This window comes from Meles meles, chromosome 5 (genome assembly GCF_922984935.1).
Source record: "Meles meles chromosome 5, mMelMel3.1 paternal haplotype, whole genome shotgun sequence".
Taxonomy (NCBI): domain Eukaryota; kingdom Metazoa; phylum Chordata; class Mammalia; order Carnivora; family Mustelidae; genus Meles; species Meles meles.
In genome coordinates, this window is record NC_060070.1 from 16,194,513 (window position 1) to 16,210,580 (window position 16,068).

Here is a 16,068-nt window from a genome sequence, read left to right on the forward strand (position 1 = left end):
CTGGGTGGCTCGGGTGATTAATCGTCCGCCTCTGGCTCTGTGGATCCAGCCCCTCGTGGCTCCCTGCTGAGCAAGGAGCCTGCTTCTCCCTCTCCCACTGTCACTCCCCTTGCTTGTGCTCTTTTGCTCACTCTATCAAATAAGTAAAATCTTAAAAAAAAAAAATTGACCTTTCACAACTTACAGAAACCCCACCTACTTCCGATCTCAGGGCGGAAAAGTTAAAATAAATCTGATGGATCCTCAGTGTGAGGTGCAGGAATTCTCCGTGTTCAAACACTCTCAAGGAAAATTTATTTTCTTCTGTATAAAGAAAGTTAGGCAATATATATTTTTGCTATATTGGGGCAGGATATTATGCTTATATTTGGAAATAGAATTGCTTAAGACATGGTCTATAATTACCAATTTATATTAACATGCTTCTGTTCTCTGTACAATTTTTGTCAAAAAAATTTAGAACATGGAGTTTCACACCAAAAAAAATCTGACTTTGTGCTCCCAAAGTTTTAATTTTTTTTGATTCAATAATGAATTATTTAAAAATATGTCTTCTGTTACTACAAAGTAAAAAAAAAGGATAATCTAGTGATTGCTCTAACTTAGCCACCTATCAAGAAAACACATACCATCCCAGACATTGCATTCAGTGTTTTAAAGGTAATCCAAAGACACGGAAAATATGCTGTCACTGAAACATGGTGTGTCGTCATTAACCCTGAACCATTGTCTGCCTGGCTCATAAGACAAGACAGAGTTACAACACAATGTAGTCTGGAGAAATCTTGACATTCCTAGAACAAACACAATAATTCACACTGTAATTTACTTTGCACTTTACAAACTTTATTAAATAATGAGCATTACTAACTTTCATTATCTTATATACAATATTTAAACTATCTTTTCCTAGATGCATTTTTTTTTGCACAAAGAGTAGGTGAAAAGTGAACTTTAAAAAAAAAATTTGAACCTTCAGTACAGAGCCCTAAGAACTTGGCATACTTTTAAGTACATATAACTCCCCCTCCCCAATTATATACAATCTTACCCCACCTCCAAATGAAACTATCTGAAACAGAAGCATTTAACTGGTAACTTTGAGGAAAAATACAAACATGATTATACATATACACACAGCTCTCAAAATCTGCATCCTGGTTGACAGAAGTGGTCTATGAAGCTAAAGACTTGTCCTAGAACATAAAGACAACCACACAGATATTTTATACAGCAAGATATCCACCTTCGTGCAGCAGAGAATACTCCTGTAGGTAACATGGAAGCCGTGTAATGAGACACTGGTGTGATGAATTAATAATGTCTGAGAGTAAGACACCACCGTAATACATGGATAATATAGAATTGGGGCTCATACAAACTAAAAGGCAAAAATAGGAAATTCCATTCTCAGGACAAGAAGAATCAGGTAACTTTGTTTTGCAAACCCACCTGCAACGACCTCTTGAAGTCTAAGAACATACTTTCCCTACGGGGCTTGTCTTTTCTGATACTCTTACTCTTGGAAACTTGTACTGAGTTTAAAGAAAGGCAGTGAAAGCAGGACTGTTTCTAGAACCATGCCATTCAACATGGACTTGGTTTTATAAGCTGCTAGAAGAAGGAAGTGTATAGAGAAGCAGAAACTGGGGTTCTTTTTGTTATTTAAAAGGAAAAAACGAGTGCCAGAAGTACCTGTTTATAAAATAAGGATGGCCACATCTGATGTTTCATGGTTAAGAAAGAGAGGCACGGGACTTAAGAAGAGGAAAAGAATTATGGTTAGAGGTCACCGATTGAAATCAGTATCAGAGATTCCCTTTAAATAGAAAGCCCAGATCCCCTTGATATCAATGAAAACTGAACCCGCTGGGGAAGGGGTTCTAGAATGTAAAATTGCTTGAAAGGAGAATACAACATTCTCGTTTGAGAAAACATCCTTGTTGGATTGACTGGAGTCTTCCATAAAACAGAACATTTTTATGAAATCGCAACAGATCGGCCTTCACTTTTCTTTTTTGCTTCTTTGATTTTTGCTTTTTACTCATAAGGCCTTGCTTTTGATTTTCTGTTCCCTTCCATAAATCCTTAGATTGGTCCCTGATTATCACAACGGACTGTTGTTTGAAGACCGTAATGACAACATCAAAGATGATATTAGTCAGAGCTTAGTAGCCAAAGATCCAGTTCTTTTATGTGCCTCAAAACAATGAGAAAAGGCCCCCATGTTATGTTGAGTTTAGCAAATAAATTTCATCACAGCCAACGAAATCCTCAAGGCTGGGATCAGGTCATTGGTCTGAGGTACAGAACTCAGGAAAGTACACATGAAAAACTGCTCTGCAAGGGGTGGCCCTAAAGTGTTTTAGTTTAGCTCATAGTTTACTCTGTGTTGGTTAGAGATACGCACCAAAATACTGCACAGAGAGCTCCTATTTGCACCCCTGCCTTCCGCATTCACAGGAGGACATCAGCAAGTTGTCCCCATGCTTTCTAACAGTCAAGTCCATTTGCATTTTCTTGGTCATAGTTTCCTTTGAGCACTGGAGGAGATCGTTCCTTCGACTCCAGCCATCAAAACTAAACACAACAAGCAGTACATTCTCCGGAATGTGTCCAGGAATACAGGTAAGGATCTTTGCTTCTAGAGAATCGGTCTTGCTCCCTCAAAGGTCGCAGAGCTACCCGATTTCTACGATACAGTGGACAGATGTAGGAGCAACCCACGCAGAGTGAGACGGGCAGTGTGCACTTACACTCCAGCTAGAGATCTCGAGCTTACGTGATTCTAGGGTCTTGTCCCGAATGGAACCAAAATGGCAGGTGTAATGAGCATAGTCCTTTGAACAGCTTTAGTTTCCCTTCCTCTTTCAAACAATGTGGAAAGGCCTCCTTGCTGCCTTTGGGTCCTAGAATCCGACTACTCGTGGCTTCTGGAGAGGAGAGGACTGCTGCCTTTCTTAGGCTCTGGGCACTCTTGCCAGGACACAGGAGAAACTATCATGGCCACCATGTTAAAAAAAAAAAAAAAAGCCTAAAAATTTTCAAGTAAGATTGACTTACATGAAACATGAAGACAGTCAGCGTCAGGAAGACACCCCGTGAGAGGCTGACGCTGGTCGGACAGTACAACCCCAGCTGCCTTGGCAGCCGTTTCTAAAAGTTGTGCCATGGAAGAAAGCATGGTTGACACTCCTCGGCATTATAAAATTGTTTTAATCTGGGACATAGAAAACACCTCCTGGGACCTGTCCTTCACGAGCCCCCCGTGACATGGACTCGGGTGACCTCTCCAAAGAGCCTCAGGCAAAGCTGCTTGAACTGAGACACTGAAATTTTTCCCTCAGCGACTGGACGATGTTTTGCTGGTTGGGAGACGGTCCCCTCCAGAGATAGTCACTCAGTTTGTCCGGGTCGCTGTAGGGTGCCAGATAGGGGGACATCCCCAGCTTGTCGCTTACTGGCTTTTTTGGAGAGCATGGACTGTTCAAGGAGTAAGAGATGTTGTTGCTGCAGGCGCCCTCCGAAAAGTCAGCCTCCACAATCCGTGGGTCAGGCGTCTTCCTCCGGCCCTGGGAGAGCTCTGCCTCCGACTCGTCTTCTTCTGACTTGATTTCCACGTAGTCGTCTTCGTCGCCTTCAGTCTCTTTGAAATTGGAGAAATAGTTCTGGGTCGCTCTTTGGGCACTGAAGGGTAAACTTCTATTTACTACCAGAACCTTCTGGGAGTCTCGGAGCGTGAGATCGGAGCGTTTTTCAGTGCCCTGCTGACAGGAGTCAGCCAGGCCGGGCCGCACATCCTGGTGACTCTCACACCTCGAACTTTTGTGTAGAGACAGCAGCTGTTTCTTTCCCCCCTCCCCGGGGTAGTTGATGGAGTCCACCGACTTGTTTATCAGGAGAGAGGAAGAGGACTGGGACCGGCTATAAGGCTGACATTTACCACTGAGGCCTGTCCGACCCAAAGAGTTGTAAAGGTAGCCCTGGAGAGAGTGCTCTTTGTTGGGCTGACTGACGATCACGCTGTGTCTCTGCACGGAGCCCAGCAGAGGGTCGGAGGACTGAAGGGAAGGCACAGAACAAGCCGTGGACAGCTGTCTCGGGATGCTTTTTGTATTGGTCTCTAGAGTGGGATGTTTCGACTTCAAGTCTGGCTCCGGCCGGGGACAGAAATCCACTAATTCTCCGTTACTGTAGGTGGAATGCAGAAGCCAGTCCTCGCTGCTCTGTTGGGCCTGGGAGGGTGATGGGGACCTGAGGTTGCGAGGTTCTGGAGAGCTGGCCCAGCCATCCTTCTGAGTCTTGGAGGGAGTCTCTCTGAACACGATCTGGTCGTACAGTTGGGAGTACTCAGCAATCCTGGCACCTGGAAGGCAAATACAGATCAATAAACAAACAGAGGACTAGCTCCACATGCAAAGATGAAAAAAAAAAAAAATTCAACATCCTAACGGATCGATTTTAAAAATATAAATACATAGGACCTTTACGTTTGAGGATGAGTCATCACTGACTACTAGGCAATGCGAACTCAATAAAATAATCCATAGTTTAATAAAACATAAAAAATGTAAAAAAAAAAAAAGGTCCCCTACAGGTTCATTTAATCTGATTGAATTCTGGTTTATTTTTATTTTAGGTCTGCAAATGTTCGCTATTTGTAATGAAAATTCCTAGTGTTCTTTATAAGCATGAAACTGTGTCAGTGCTAAAAAAGCAGGCATCATAAAAACAAGAAGGTCAGTACTTAAACCCTGGCCAATGACAAATAACTCAAGTAGTCAGCAGTGAAAGGAAGAGGACACAATCCACCCAGCAGTAGCTGCCCCTGGCTTCTCACTAGTCTTAAATGCTCTCAGACAAGGACTGCCAGAAGAGTCTGCTCCTGGTGGCTTTTCCTGTAATTCCATCCAGTGCCACTGTCTGGGAAACCAGAGTCTACAGGAGGCCCTCCCTTCCAGGATTTCAGAACCATGTTGTTGACTGAGCCACGTCTACTTTCCTATCCCCAAGAAGCCAGGCACTGAGGTCTAGGCCCCCAAGGTATTGAGAATGAATCATCTGTGTGTATAATTGAGAGTGTAATGCTCTCTAGTATTTGTCCAGAACAGGATTTGACTGTTATGTCCATGAAAGCTACTGCCCTTCAGACTCAGCTATGAGGTCAGTCTCCCTTCTGCTCCACTTCGGAGTACACAGACATTTCTAAAGACCTTAACAGAACCTTGCTATGGATAGAATGTTCTCTTGGGCCTGGAGTGACGTAAGAGACAGAGCCCAGAGATGTCTATTTCAAGAACTGTCCCCTCCCCACCCCCACCACCATCACCCCAATCCAGGTATCCACACAACTGCCCTAGAACCAAAGAATTCCATGCATCCTATAAATTGCCCAGACCACGTCTACATAGTCTCCACAAAGGGGAGCTCTGCCATACATGATGACCAGCAAGTGATAGCACTTTCTTCTTAAGCTATTTATATTTTTAGCAACCTACGGTTAGTAAATTATTCCTTGAATTTAAATAAAAAATTTAGTTGGGTTTCTGCCATTTCTTTTGACTCTTATCTTCTTTTTTTTTTTTTGACTTTTTTTTGACTTTTTTTTTTTTTGACTCTTATCTTCTATGAGGACAGATGACAAGCGCTGTTATTCTGTGTGCATTTAATTGCAACCTTCTCAGACTGTTTGCCTCCCAAATCCCCCAAATCAGGGTAAAATCATCTGTTTAACTTCTCATAGAGCCTACATTCAGATCCTTCAGGATCCCAAGTCCAAACTCCTTGGAAGCACAGAGAATATTAATTCAGAATTTCTAGTAACAAGAACTTGAGCTATTGTTCCTTGACTGGCATAGTAAAAACTCTCAATACCAATTAAGTTTGGCAACCCCTTACGAGACTGAAAGTCTACATGAGCACCAAAGTGTCTGTGTTAGCCATTCTGAAGCCTATACTGCTCCATTAGGTACGAAGCCCAGAAAAAGGCAGCTGGACCTTGAGACAGAGTCACGGGTAGAAGTCGCACCTGAACATCATCTAGCCCTGCCCAGACCATTCTCATCTACATGATGGCCCCATGCGATCCCACAACTAAGTCAGGAAATCCCTAAATTTTCACAAGGTTCCAATAAGATGGCAATTTTTGGGAAAGCCATGAGAGCTGATTGAAACATTTGGTTCAACTCTTTCAGTACCAAAGTTTAAACCACAGAGTTGTGTATGAACAATCAGCTTTTGACTTCAGACAATAGCCCAGATGATCTGAAACCATGCATGACTCAAAATAGCCACAGTATTTCCCACGCCTCTTTCTTCCTAATCACACCCTTCTTCTTCCTTTGCTTAATCAAATCCTATTAGCCGCTCAAGACCTTCTCTAAGCCCTTCCCTTTCCATGACTCATTTTCTAACCCACTTCTCTGAAGTCTTCTGGACTTAGTGTGCACCATAACATTTAGCTCTTGGCTGCACACACGATCACAGGCAGGCATGCAAACACGCACACAATCTCGTATCGCTCGTTTGGTGACACGGACTAGTTTATCACTCCCACTAGTCTACGTTTACTCTTGGGAGAACAATCCATACAGAGCACCAAGCATAATTCTAGATGTGAATTGGTCTCGAGAACTACTTATTGAGATATTTTTGGACTTCCTTCTTTTAAGCATCGTGTTAAAAATGGATGTGCTTTCTGTAAGACCATATCGCAGAGAATGACAGGCAGCCTAGAGAATCAGGGCCATGGCAGAAAAGAAGAGGAAGCAGGAAAGCAGCCTTTGATTAAAATGCTTCCCATAGATAACGTGTAATGGGCGCAGTTTATCTTTGGATAATAAAAAGTTGGCCACTTATTAATTTGGAATAAAAAGTATCTCACGGGTAGATAATGACAGTGTCTATCTAAGTTTTAGAGATTTTTTTTTGTCTCAGCTTGGCATAACTTGTTTGATGGCAACATGAACAAGAGAATGGTTCCAAAGCAACAGCTGTCATTAGCTGTCTTTAACCAGATGGGTGGGAATTAGCCAGCCCAAGAGGACATCTCCAGTCTAAAAAACTTAGAATTAGTCAGGTAGATCAAAGTTCCCCATCATCCCAGTTCTGGCATCCATACCCTTTATTGAATACATATATTCTCATTACAGGACAACCTCAGGGCTGTCTCTGGTTTATTTCTCTTTTGGAACTTTAAAAGTGTGGCATTCTTAGGATTCCAGATAAAACTAAAAGTGATCCTTGCTGAGAAAAGTATGAGATAAACTGTTTTCAAGACAGAGGATTAAAATCAAAGTTCTGATGCTGCTTGAAATGTAGACCAAAGCATAAAATGTGATTTTGCCTTCGCTACACAAAAAGGAAAATCCCTCAAGCCTGTATGGAGTTTCCCCCCCTCCCCGTAAAACATCACCAAAAAAGGGAACCCAAAGGCCTCACTGGCCTCGAAGACTATGAGGAGGGAGGTCTGACTGAACAAGAATGTTGGCATACTACAGCAGGCTCTGGACCGTGGGAGTGACTAGACCTGGACGGGTGGTTTAGAGGCAGAAATCTGACCCGGGGCCTGTAAACCCCCGCCAGAGAGTTCAATAAAGGTGCTCGAGAGTTTCAGCAGGTGAATAGGGCGTTCCTCCTTCCGTACAACACCGAGAGCAAGCTCCTGGCAAAGTAGCAAGGCCCATACGAAGAAGTCTGGAGAATCGGTCCGTTCGATTACGACGTCCTGTTCCCAGATAAACAAGAGAGAGAAAAGGAGTCATCACGTCAACTGATTGAAAGCCTAATGGGCACAGGATGTGGTCTCGATCCACCCAGATGGAAGATTCCTCGGGTCCGAGAGATGGCAGGCCCTAGGGACGTGCTCCTGCCAGATAGCGGGGGGAGACCCCACTCTCAGAAGATGACTTTGGAGAGATCTCCTCCTCTTGGTTGGGGAGAACGTCGGTAGTAGCCCACCATGTCAAGAAAGGACCGAGACGCAGAGCTGAGAAAAGATCCCATGGGATCCCAAGAAGACATCGGTACGCAACACCAAAAGGAGAACAAACCAAAGGTAAAAAGAAGCAAAAGAAAACCCCAAAGGGACAGCTACCATTACTTAAAAGGTGGGTAAAAAAAGAAGACTATTCAAGGTAGTTATAAGCCCTAATGATTCAGCATTGGAGGTTTGAGTTCTGCATTTTAATGGATGGTCCAAATTCAAAACAGCCAGGCTTAGGGGATTATCACCCTTGAAACAACAGTCTGCTGGCATAATCCATTACCATCAGAAACCCTGTTCTATTCTCTCTCAGCCCAGGTTCAGTGAGTGGAGGCATGGGCCACATGCCACTGCCTCCCATGCCATCTATGCTCCCAAATACTCCTTTACAGGTGGAACTCAGTCACTTTTTCCATGGGTAATAACAAACCACCTTAGCAGCCTTGGTGCTGGAAAAGGGACATGAATTAATTCTGGCAAATTCTTGCAAGGAGAAAAATATATGCCATCTGGTCTCTTATATTCATACAAAATTCACTTTTCACCTTTATTTAAAAAGAAGAACTCAAGAGAGAGAGAGAGTAAAATCCTTCAGGTAGCCAATTCCGGTGCTTACCTTCCCTATTTGATAGGAAATTTTACTCCAGGTGTAGCTCTAGAAAAAGAGTAAAGCTTTAGACAATTCTTAAACACTTTCAAACTTAAAAAAATTCCTTCTAGATTCTTGTCATGTAACTTTTAATGTGTGGCTTCTTTTAGGATTTGGGTATCCCCTTCTTATTCTCTGTTTTTTGCAGAGATCAAGACATCAGTCTCAAAGGAAGGGGGTTAGTGGCATCAATCTGGCCCCATGAGCCATGTCACCATCCTGCTACCTGTCTCAGTGTGCCTTGATATTGATCATCTGGGTTTTACTTTTAACTGGAGAAAGGTCTCCTCTCCTCTGATACCAAGGTGGTCCTCTGTGAGAAAATGTAGGCCAGGGATTCTTAAAATAGTGTCAAAAGGCTACATTGTTTTAAATTGCAGATTCCCGGGCCTAACCCCAGAAATTTCTCTGGGTCTAGAGGTGAAAAGCTCCTGAGGGGAGAGCCAGGACCCTGGGGTTTCTTCTCCCCATGACAATCCTCACTCGTACCCAGGTTCTTCGACTGAGATTGGGGTCTTAGTGTCAGGTTTTGTCTCTGCACTTCTTTATAACAGAGAAGGAGGTCAAATCCTTAGCCCTAATCATACCAATATCATACCTGAGATCCCAGTTTTCTGCCCCACAAAAGGTGGCTCGACCGAAAGAATCACACTTTTTGGAAGCTCCCTGAGAAGACCAAGGCTGTTGTGCACGACACCGGCTATTTTACGACAACTATTAAACAAAAAGTCAACTGCTAAGAGAAATATGTGAGGAAACACCTAAGGATAGAGCATGACCAGCTTTTAGAAAGTGGGAAAAGACTCCTTTTCCTCTGTTAGAATGAGTTGGGGCATGTTGGCTGGGATTCTGGAGCAACCCTATTCCATGTGCTTCCAAATCTTCAAAGCTGACACGAGCCACGACTCCTCCCAACACAGCAACACACATGGGAAAAAAAAGCTCTGTCTGCCACAAGTTCAACGGATCGCTATTTTTCACACTTCAGATTAGAGAAAATTCCTTAAACCGTCACATCTGGTAATGACAATGTTACACAAACAACAAAACCCTCCCAGACCGAATCTTGCTCCAACCTGAGTGACTCTGTGGGCTAAAGTAGGAAAAGAATTAGGAAGGGCCTCGTCGGTGCTTGTGAGTGAGGCTGTGGTCTCAGTTGGAGCGCGTGAGTGTCTGGGTGGCAACGTTCTCACCGTCTCAAGGACTTTTAGAACCTGAAAGCTTTCCTCACATCCTACTTTCAAGGAGGGAGAGCAGTGTGAAGGAACGTACCGATGGCGGGACCCCCTTGCTTCTTTTCTTCCAAGATGGCCGCCAGGTCTTTGTCTGAGGACTTAGGCAGCTGGCTGGCCAGTGGCTGCTCCAGCTCTGGGCTTCTCACTTTTAAAAGCTGGTTTGCCTTCTTGATCTTCTGACTATACTGCCTGGCCATCAGAAAAACCCTGCTTTTCGTCTTATCTGTGGCATCCATTCCAGGGGCAGGGTTTTCCAAGTCTGTTTGGGAGAGACTGCTGTTGGCCAAGTCGTAAGGGTTTTCCAGGGCAGCTGTTTCACTGGCCAGAGACAGCCGGTTTAGGCTCATCAAGGAGCCTTCTTTAGCAATCAGGTCCTCTTCAAACGGGCAGTTGGTCCGGCCAGCTCTGCCAGGCTTGTCTCTCAGTGGCGTGAGGAAAGCGTGGCCCTCAGGAAGCGAGAAGGTAGACGCGGAGCGCGTGGCCTCTCTCCCCAGCTCGGGGGTGCTCTCGGAGTGCAGCCTGTCCGGCACGTCCTCTTGGCTGACAGGAAAGGCTGCCAGGAGCCGGTCTCTAGCTTTGACTTCATTTTTCTTGATGTAATTTTCCAGATCGTTCCAGATTTCGTCCACTTCCTCAGACAGTTTGTCAGAGATGGATTTATCACCGAGAGACAGGTTGCAGCTGAAGGAGTTATAGAGCAAACTCAAGTAGTCGTTATCGGAGGGTCCCTGGGGGTAAGGGGTCTCGTCCTCGCTGAACTGGAGGCTATCCTGGGACACAAAAGGCCTCAGACTGTCACAGCACGCGAAGTCGGCTTCCAGACCTAGGAAGGTGCTCCTCTTGGGGCGTGTCAGGCTGCTGCATTTGAAATCCAGGGAGGGCGGGTCTGGGAGCCCTATGGTGTCGTAGATGTTCTCCTCAACCATCTGGAGTTCATGTGTGCTTTGGTTCGGGGCTTGGCGACCCGTTAGAGCTCCATCCCTCTCCGCGTGCCAAGAGCTCTTCTCAGGGCCCAGCTGTGTCTTGGAGAAGGCGAGCTCTGGCGTGCTCTTGGGGCGAATGGGGTCCCTGGCTATTGTCGGGGGCGCGGCCTCAGCTTCTTCCCGTTTAGCAACCATTAGTTTTAAGTCCTCGTAACTTATGTTGTCATAGACGTGGTCTATATCATCGAGGGTCAGCTCTATAGAGGACCCAAAGGGCGTCATTCCGTCCTGCCCTTCTGTTTTAGGGTCACCCTGCCGTTCCCGTCGGGGACTGTACTGAGAGCCACCACTGTCCCTAATTCTTATTTCAGGAGCGCATGTGTTGCTCTCGCCAGCGCTGCTGGCCCGCCTGACCACCCGGTGGCCAGAGCTGGCGGGCTCTGCGGGCTCGAGCTGTCCCATGTGCCAGCTGCAGGGGCGACTGGAAGTGCTGTCGTCACACAGTCTGGCAGAGTTCAGGTCTGAGGAGGAGAAGGATGGCACGAACATCTGGTAATCATCTTCGTCATCCTCGTTCTCCTGAGGGGACCGACGACTCGGGAACAGGGCTTGTCTGATCTGGTGGTCCGTCCAGATGTTCCTGATGGCTCCTCCCCCTCGAAGCACGCTGATAATGGCAGAACTGCTCGGCTGGCTGTTCCTCTGGGCAGGAGATGGCCCCGCTGAGGTCCGCTGGGGAGACCCTTCCTCTCTGGAAACCTGGGGTGGGTAGAAACATATTGATTGAACTTCAGCGACATGGACACATACCATAGGACACTCCTCTGGTTTTACACCTTGTCTCTCCCACTGGACTGTTAATAGTCTTAAAGCAAATGATCAGTAAATAGTGTTGATTTTAATGGAGTTGAAACGTACTTCGGATTTTTTGCAAAAGGGGCAGGAAGGACCGGAACTGATATTTACTTAGAAATAGGCTGGGCCACGTGCAGACATTCTCCACACTTAGCATTCGTAATCGCTCTGTGATTTAGACATGATTGTACTAATTTCACAGTAAGGAAATCCAGGCTCTCCGCCGTGGGTAGAAAGGCTAGGACGCAAACCAAGTCTGAGACTCTAAATCCCTTACCCCAATGCAGGGAATCAGCAAAATTCAGAAAACTCTTAAATACTTCAAATAATTCTGATGTGCCCTTGGTAAATAACATTCTATAAATGACCATATATAGGTATCAAGGGCCATTGTATCTGGTTTCTATTTGAGGCTTGACTGCAAGGAGTTTTATTGTGGTTTCTGGTATACCAGAAGCCTCTGTCAGTAATCCGACTGCGCACCTTAAGGCTTTCCCTGTGACCTGCAGACCTGCCATGCACCTGACTGGCATTGCCTTGGTTTAGGGATTCTAGGCGGAGAGGCTTTGTTGCAGACATGTAACTCAATCCACTAATGAGCTAATGAACGTTTTACTTTCTTTCCAATTAGATGCCTGTTAGGAAATAAAATATGAGTGATGATAATTTCTAATCAGAAAACCAAACCACACACACGCACACACACACACACACATACACATGCGTGGCCCTGGAATATGTATTCTGGGAGAAACGTGAAGCTGTTATTAAGAGTTTATTCCTGTTATGAACTCTTTGACCGTTAGTACATCTCTTCTTCCCGCATTCGGTATTGCTCATGAGTGTGACAGGAGATGGGATTTGACCACTAAGAAAAAAGCACATTTCTGTACTTCTTGTCTTCTAATTTTAGGAGGTTTAGTTAATCCCCATTTGGAGACCTGGCTTGATCACTAGTGTCAAAAGTTTCATCAAGCTCTAAGATTCCATCTTTAGGGCTAGTGGAGTGATCCCCCCACCTGGTACCAAGCGGGGCTTAGCTCCGTGCTCCTGTTTTGGCTGCCTTGAAGAGCGGGGCACCTTCCACAGTGTTTGTTAATGGAAACAATGTAAATTAAAAAAAAAATCAAAATCTCATGCTCTATTTCAGGACAATAACCAACTAATAAATTCAAAAGCTTCCAAACAAAAATAGGTACTCCTGAAAGAAATTCACATGCTCTAATTTTAAGAAAATTACTTTGGGGTAAGAGTGTTGATTTTTAGACATTTTACTGGATATATTGGAGATACAAAGTTTATTAGTGGGGTTACTTGGGCCCTGTGCTAAGAAGTGGCGCAGTGGAATTGTGGGGAGAGAGTTTCATAACCACGTGCTAACAGATACAGGACATTAAACAAGAAACCATAATCAGTTCTCCAAGAGTTGTTCACTTAGACAATTGGTCAGTGGACAGTTGGACATGGTTTACTCTGGTCAGGATACAGTATCGACTCTTCAGTGGTGATACATTTGGATATACCTCTTCCAATTGAGCATACCGTTTTTATGCCCCCTCTCCTAGCTTTGATCAGACGAAGAAAAGTCCAGACTTCATAGAGTGAAGTTTCATGGACATGGGCTCCTACTTCTCCTACAAGCAGCAGGACCATATTCTTAGAAGGGGATCCCTGTGACCGAAGGCTAATGCTTTGAGAAGGGGGCAACCTTTGGGAGGCAGGAGCCTTGGTCTTGTGGCAAAGTGGGGTGCATGTGTTACTCCCTAGATAACCTTACAGCTTTTGAGGTGAGAGCTGGGGGAAAGGGGGATGAAGATATGGTTGCCTTAGTTCTGAGAAATGAAGCTGGGGGAGGGAGGAGGTTATAAGGCTGAGTCCTTACTTAAGTCCATCTCAAAATGTGAAATAATTGTTTACATTTGGAATATAGGCTGGGGATGACATATAGAAGGGTACCTAGAAGGGCGGCCTAAGTAAGCATTTCAAAATAAGAAATGTGATCATGCTTACCTTTTGGATGTCTTGTGCTGTTTCTGAAAAATACAAGGGTTTTAAAAGAATTTTTGAGGATTAAAAATAGTTGTCATACATAGGTAAGCACCCCTATTTTATAGGATCTTAAAATTTGTTAGTAACTAAAACCTGAGAGGTTTCTGGGTCTTTTAGACCTAATTTTCAGAAAATACCTCCCAGTTCTTCTCATTATATATCCTGCAGTGTATGTAAAAAACAAAACAAAACAAACAAACAAACAAAAAAACCCCTATAAAACCCCAAAACCTTACATGCATCTGAGGGTAAAGTTCCTTTCTTAATCCCTGACAGCAACAGACCAATATATGTTAATAAGTTTCAAAGTCTTCCCCCACAAATATGTATTACCTGAAATACAGGCCCTAAGCCACGAGAATCACTTAAACACAAGACCATGCTTCTATTAATTTTTAAACATTTTATTGGTTTTCCCTGAGTGACACAGACAGCATTTATCACTGGGGGTCACCCTGGTGCTGTACTAAGGAGCAGTACAGGTGGGTTTCTGGGGGACCTGAATATCGCCACATCCTTGCAGATACCTCGATGATGCGTGGCTCACCTTTAAACAGCGTTCAGTTACGGAAGCATATAAAGTAAAGAGTGATTGAATCCTCTCCGTAGATCCCACCCGGTGGAAGTTATCATACTTGGCAGTTTGATGGTCCTCTTCCCAGCTCCCATACCCACGGACCCCAGCCCACCACAATGCACAGTTTTGTTTGAGGAATAAAGGTGCAATACAGCATTACATTTCCTGCTAAATGTGCATAGACATGCTTGTCAGTAGGGAAGGAGGCACTCCATTCTTTCTGACAATTCCAAAATGCTCCACGTAGCAATCCAAGATATACTACAATTTATTTAACTCTTTCCTGCTAGATGGGCATTTTACAGGCTGTCCCCTTACAAATGCTGCAAGGAACACACACACACGCAGTTCGATCTAGCCACACCTGGGCGAACCCTTCTATACAAGAAGTGTATACTGTGAAATTTACAAAAGTGAAATTGAGTCAAGGGCAGATGTGGATTTTAAATTTAAATGCTCCAAATTTTGCTTCAAAAGGTTGCAGAAATTTAGACACCATTCGTTTTGGAGTGCCTGTTTTTCTAGATTTTTTGGTGGAGCTTATAGCTTTCCCCTCTCTATTTATCTCCTTCAAATGCATAGCTTTTCTGATTACTAACATGGATGACTAACATCCATGTTAGTAATCAGAAAAGCTATGCATTTTATTGATGGTTTGTGTTATTGATGGTTTGTGTTTTTTTCTTGGGAACTGCCCAATTATATTATCTGCCTTTTATTTTTTATTATTCTCTTTAAAAGATTTTATTTATTTATTTGAGAGAGAAAGAGAATCTGAAGCAGACTCCACCCTGAGCTTGGGCCCTGATGCAGGGCTCAATCCCATGACCATGAGACCATGACCTAAGCAGAAACCAAGAGCTGGATGCTAAGGGTCTCAGCCACCAGGTACCCCTCTACCTTTTAAGAGTCCTTTCTCTCTTCTCTTTGATGTGTGGGATTTCTTTACATAATAGCGATGTTAATCTTTTTCTGCCAGTTATCTATACTGCAGACATTTTATATCGTTTGGTTTTATGTTATATAATGGGGTACTATTATAGATGTTAATAAAATCTGTCAATGTGTAATTTATCTGGTGTTTATGTTTTTGTACGGTTTCACTTAGTGGAAAGCAGTAAGAATGAAAAAAGAAAAGATATGTTAGGACTTACCACTGGTCTTCAAAACTTTATGTGACCTTGAGGAAGGTTCTAGAAGAAAAAAATAAGGCCGCAATCATTTGCAAGACCAAATCAAGGTTTTTTTCATTATAAATGAATTGTTAGTTTACAGGCAAATTATTTGAGCTCTAGAAATTTTTTTTAATCAAATATACCTAAATCCCCATCTCTTAGAGACACTTAATGGCAAGACATCAACTCTGACAAAGCTGTAGGGTAAGATTTAAGCTGCTCAGTCAGGGGTGTGGGTCACAGAACAGAAAACTACCCTCCCAACAGCTAGTAGAGCCATTTCCTTAGCTTTAACCACCACCTATAAGGTGACAGTGTTCAATTTTATGTCCTTCAGCCACTCCTCTCCCAAGCCTCAGACCTCTAATGCTAACTGTCCATCTGATAATTCCCCAATGTGCCCCAGACCAAGCAACCCAACATGCCTCAAACTCACCAGTCTCCTCCCATCACTGTTCTTCAAACAAGTTCTCATCCCTGTCATCACTGACATTACCGGCTCAAAGTTAGCTGTCGGAACGTCATTCTAAATTTCTCCTGTTTTCATCCATCACAGTCCTGTGGGATCCCAATAATGCCCCCCTCCCCCCACTGCCTTAACCCAGGCCTTTATCATCTCTC

The 16,068-nt window shown here is 44.0% G+C and overlaps 1 protein-coding gene across 5 annotated transcripts in view; it reads right to left on the bottom strand.

The window, feature by feature from the left end:
* Positions 1–824: 824 nt before the first annotated feature.
* PLEKHG1 (pleckstrin homology and RhoGEF domain containing G1) overlaps positions 825–16,068 on the bottom strand; it is a 220,602-nt gene continuing 205,358 nt past the window's right edge. For all 5 annotated transcript variants that reach the window (XM_046004917.1, XM_046004915.1, XM_046004914.1 and 2 more), the window contains 4 exons: positions 15,427–15,465; positions 13,657–13,679; positions 9,906–11,550; positions 825–4,366 (listed from right to left, as the gene is read on the bottom strand). In XM_046004917.1, the coding sequence (XP_045860873.1) occupies positions 3,303–4,366; positions 9,906–11,550; positions 13,657–13,679; positions 15,427–15,465 (2,771 nt within the window). In that variant the 3' untranslated portion in view covers positions 825–3,302. The remainder of the gene's footprint in view (positions 4,367–9,905; positions 11,551–13,656; positions 13,680–15,426; positions 15,466–16,068) is intronic.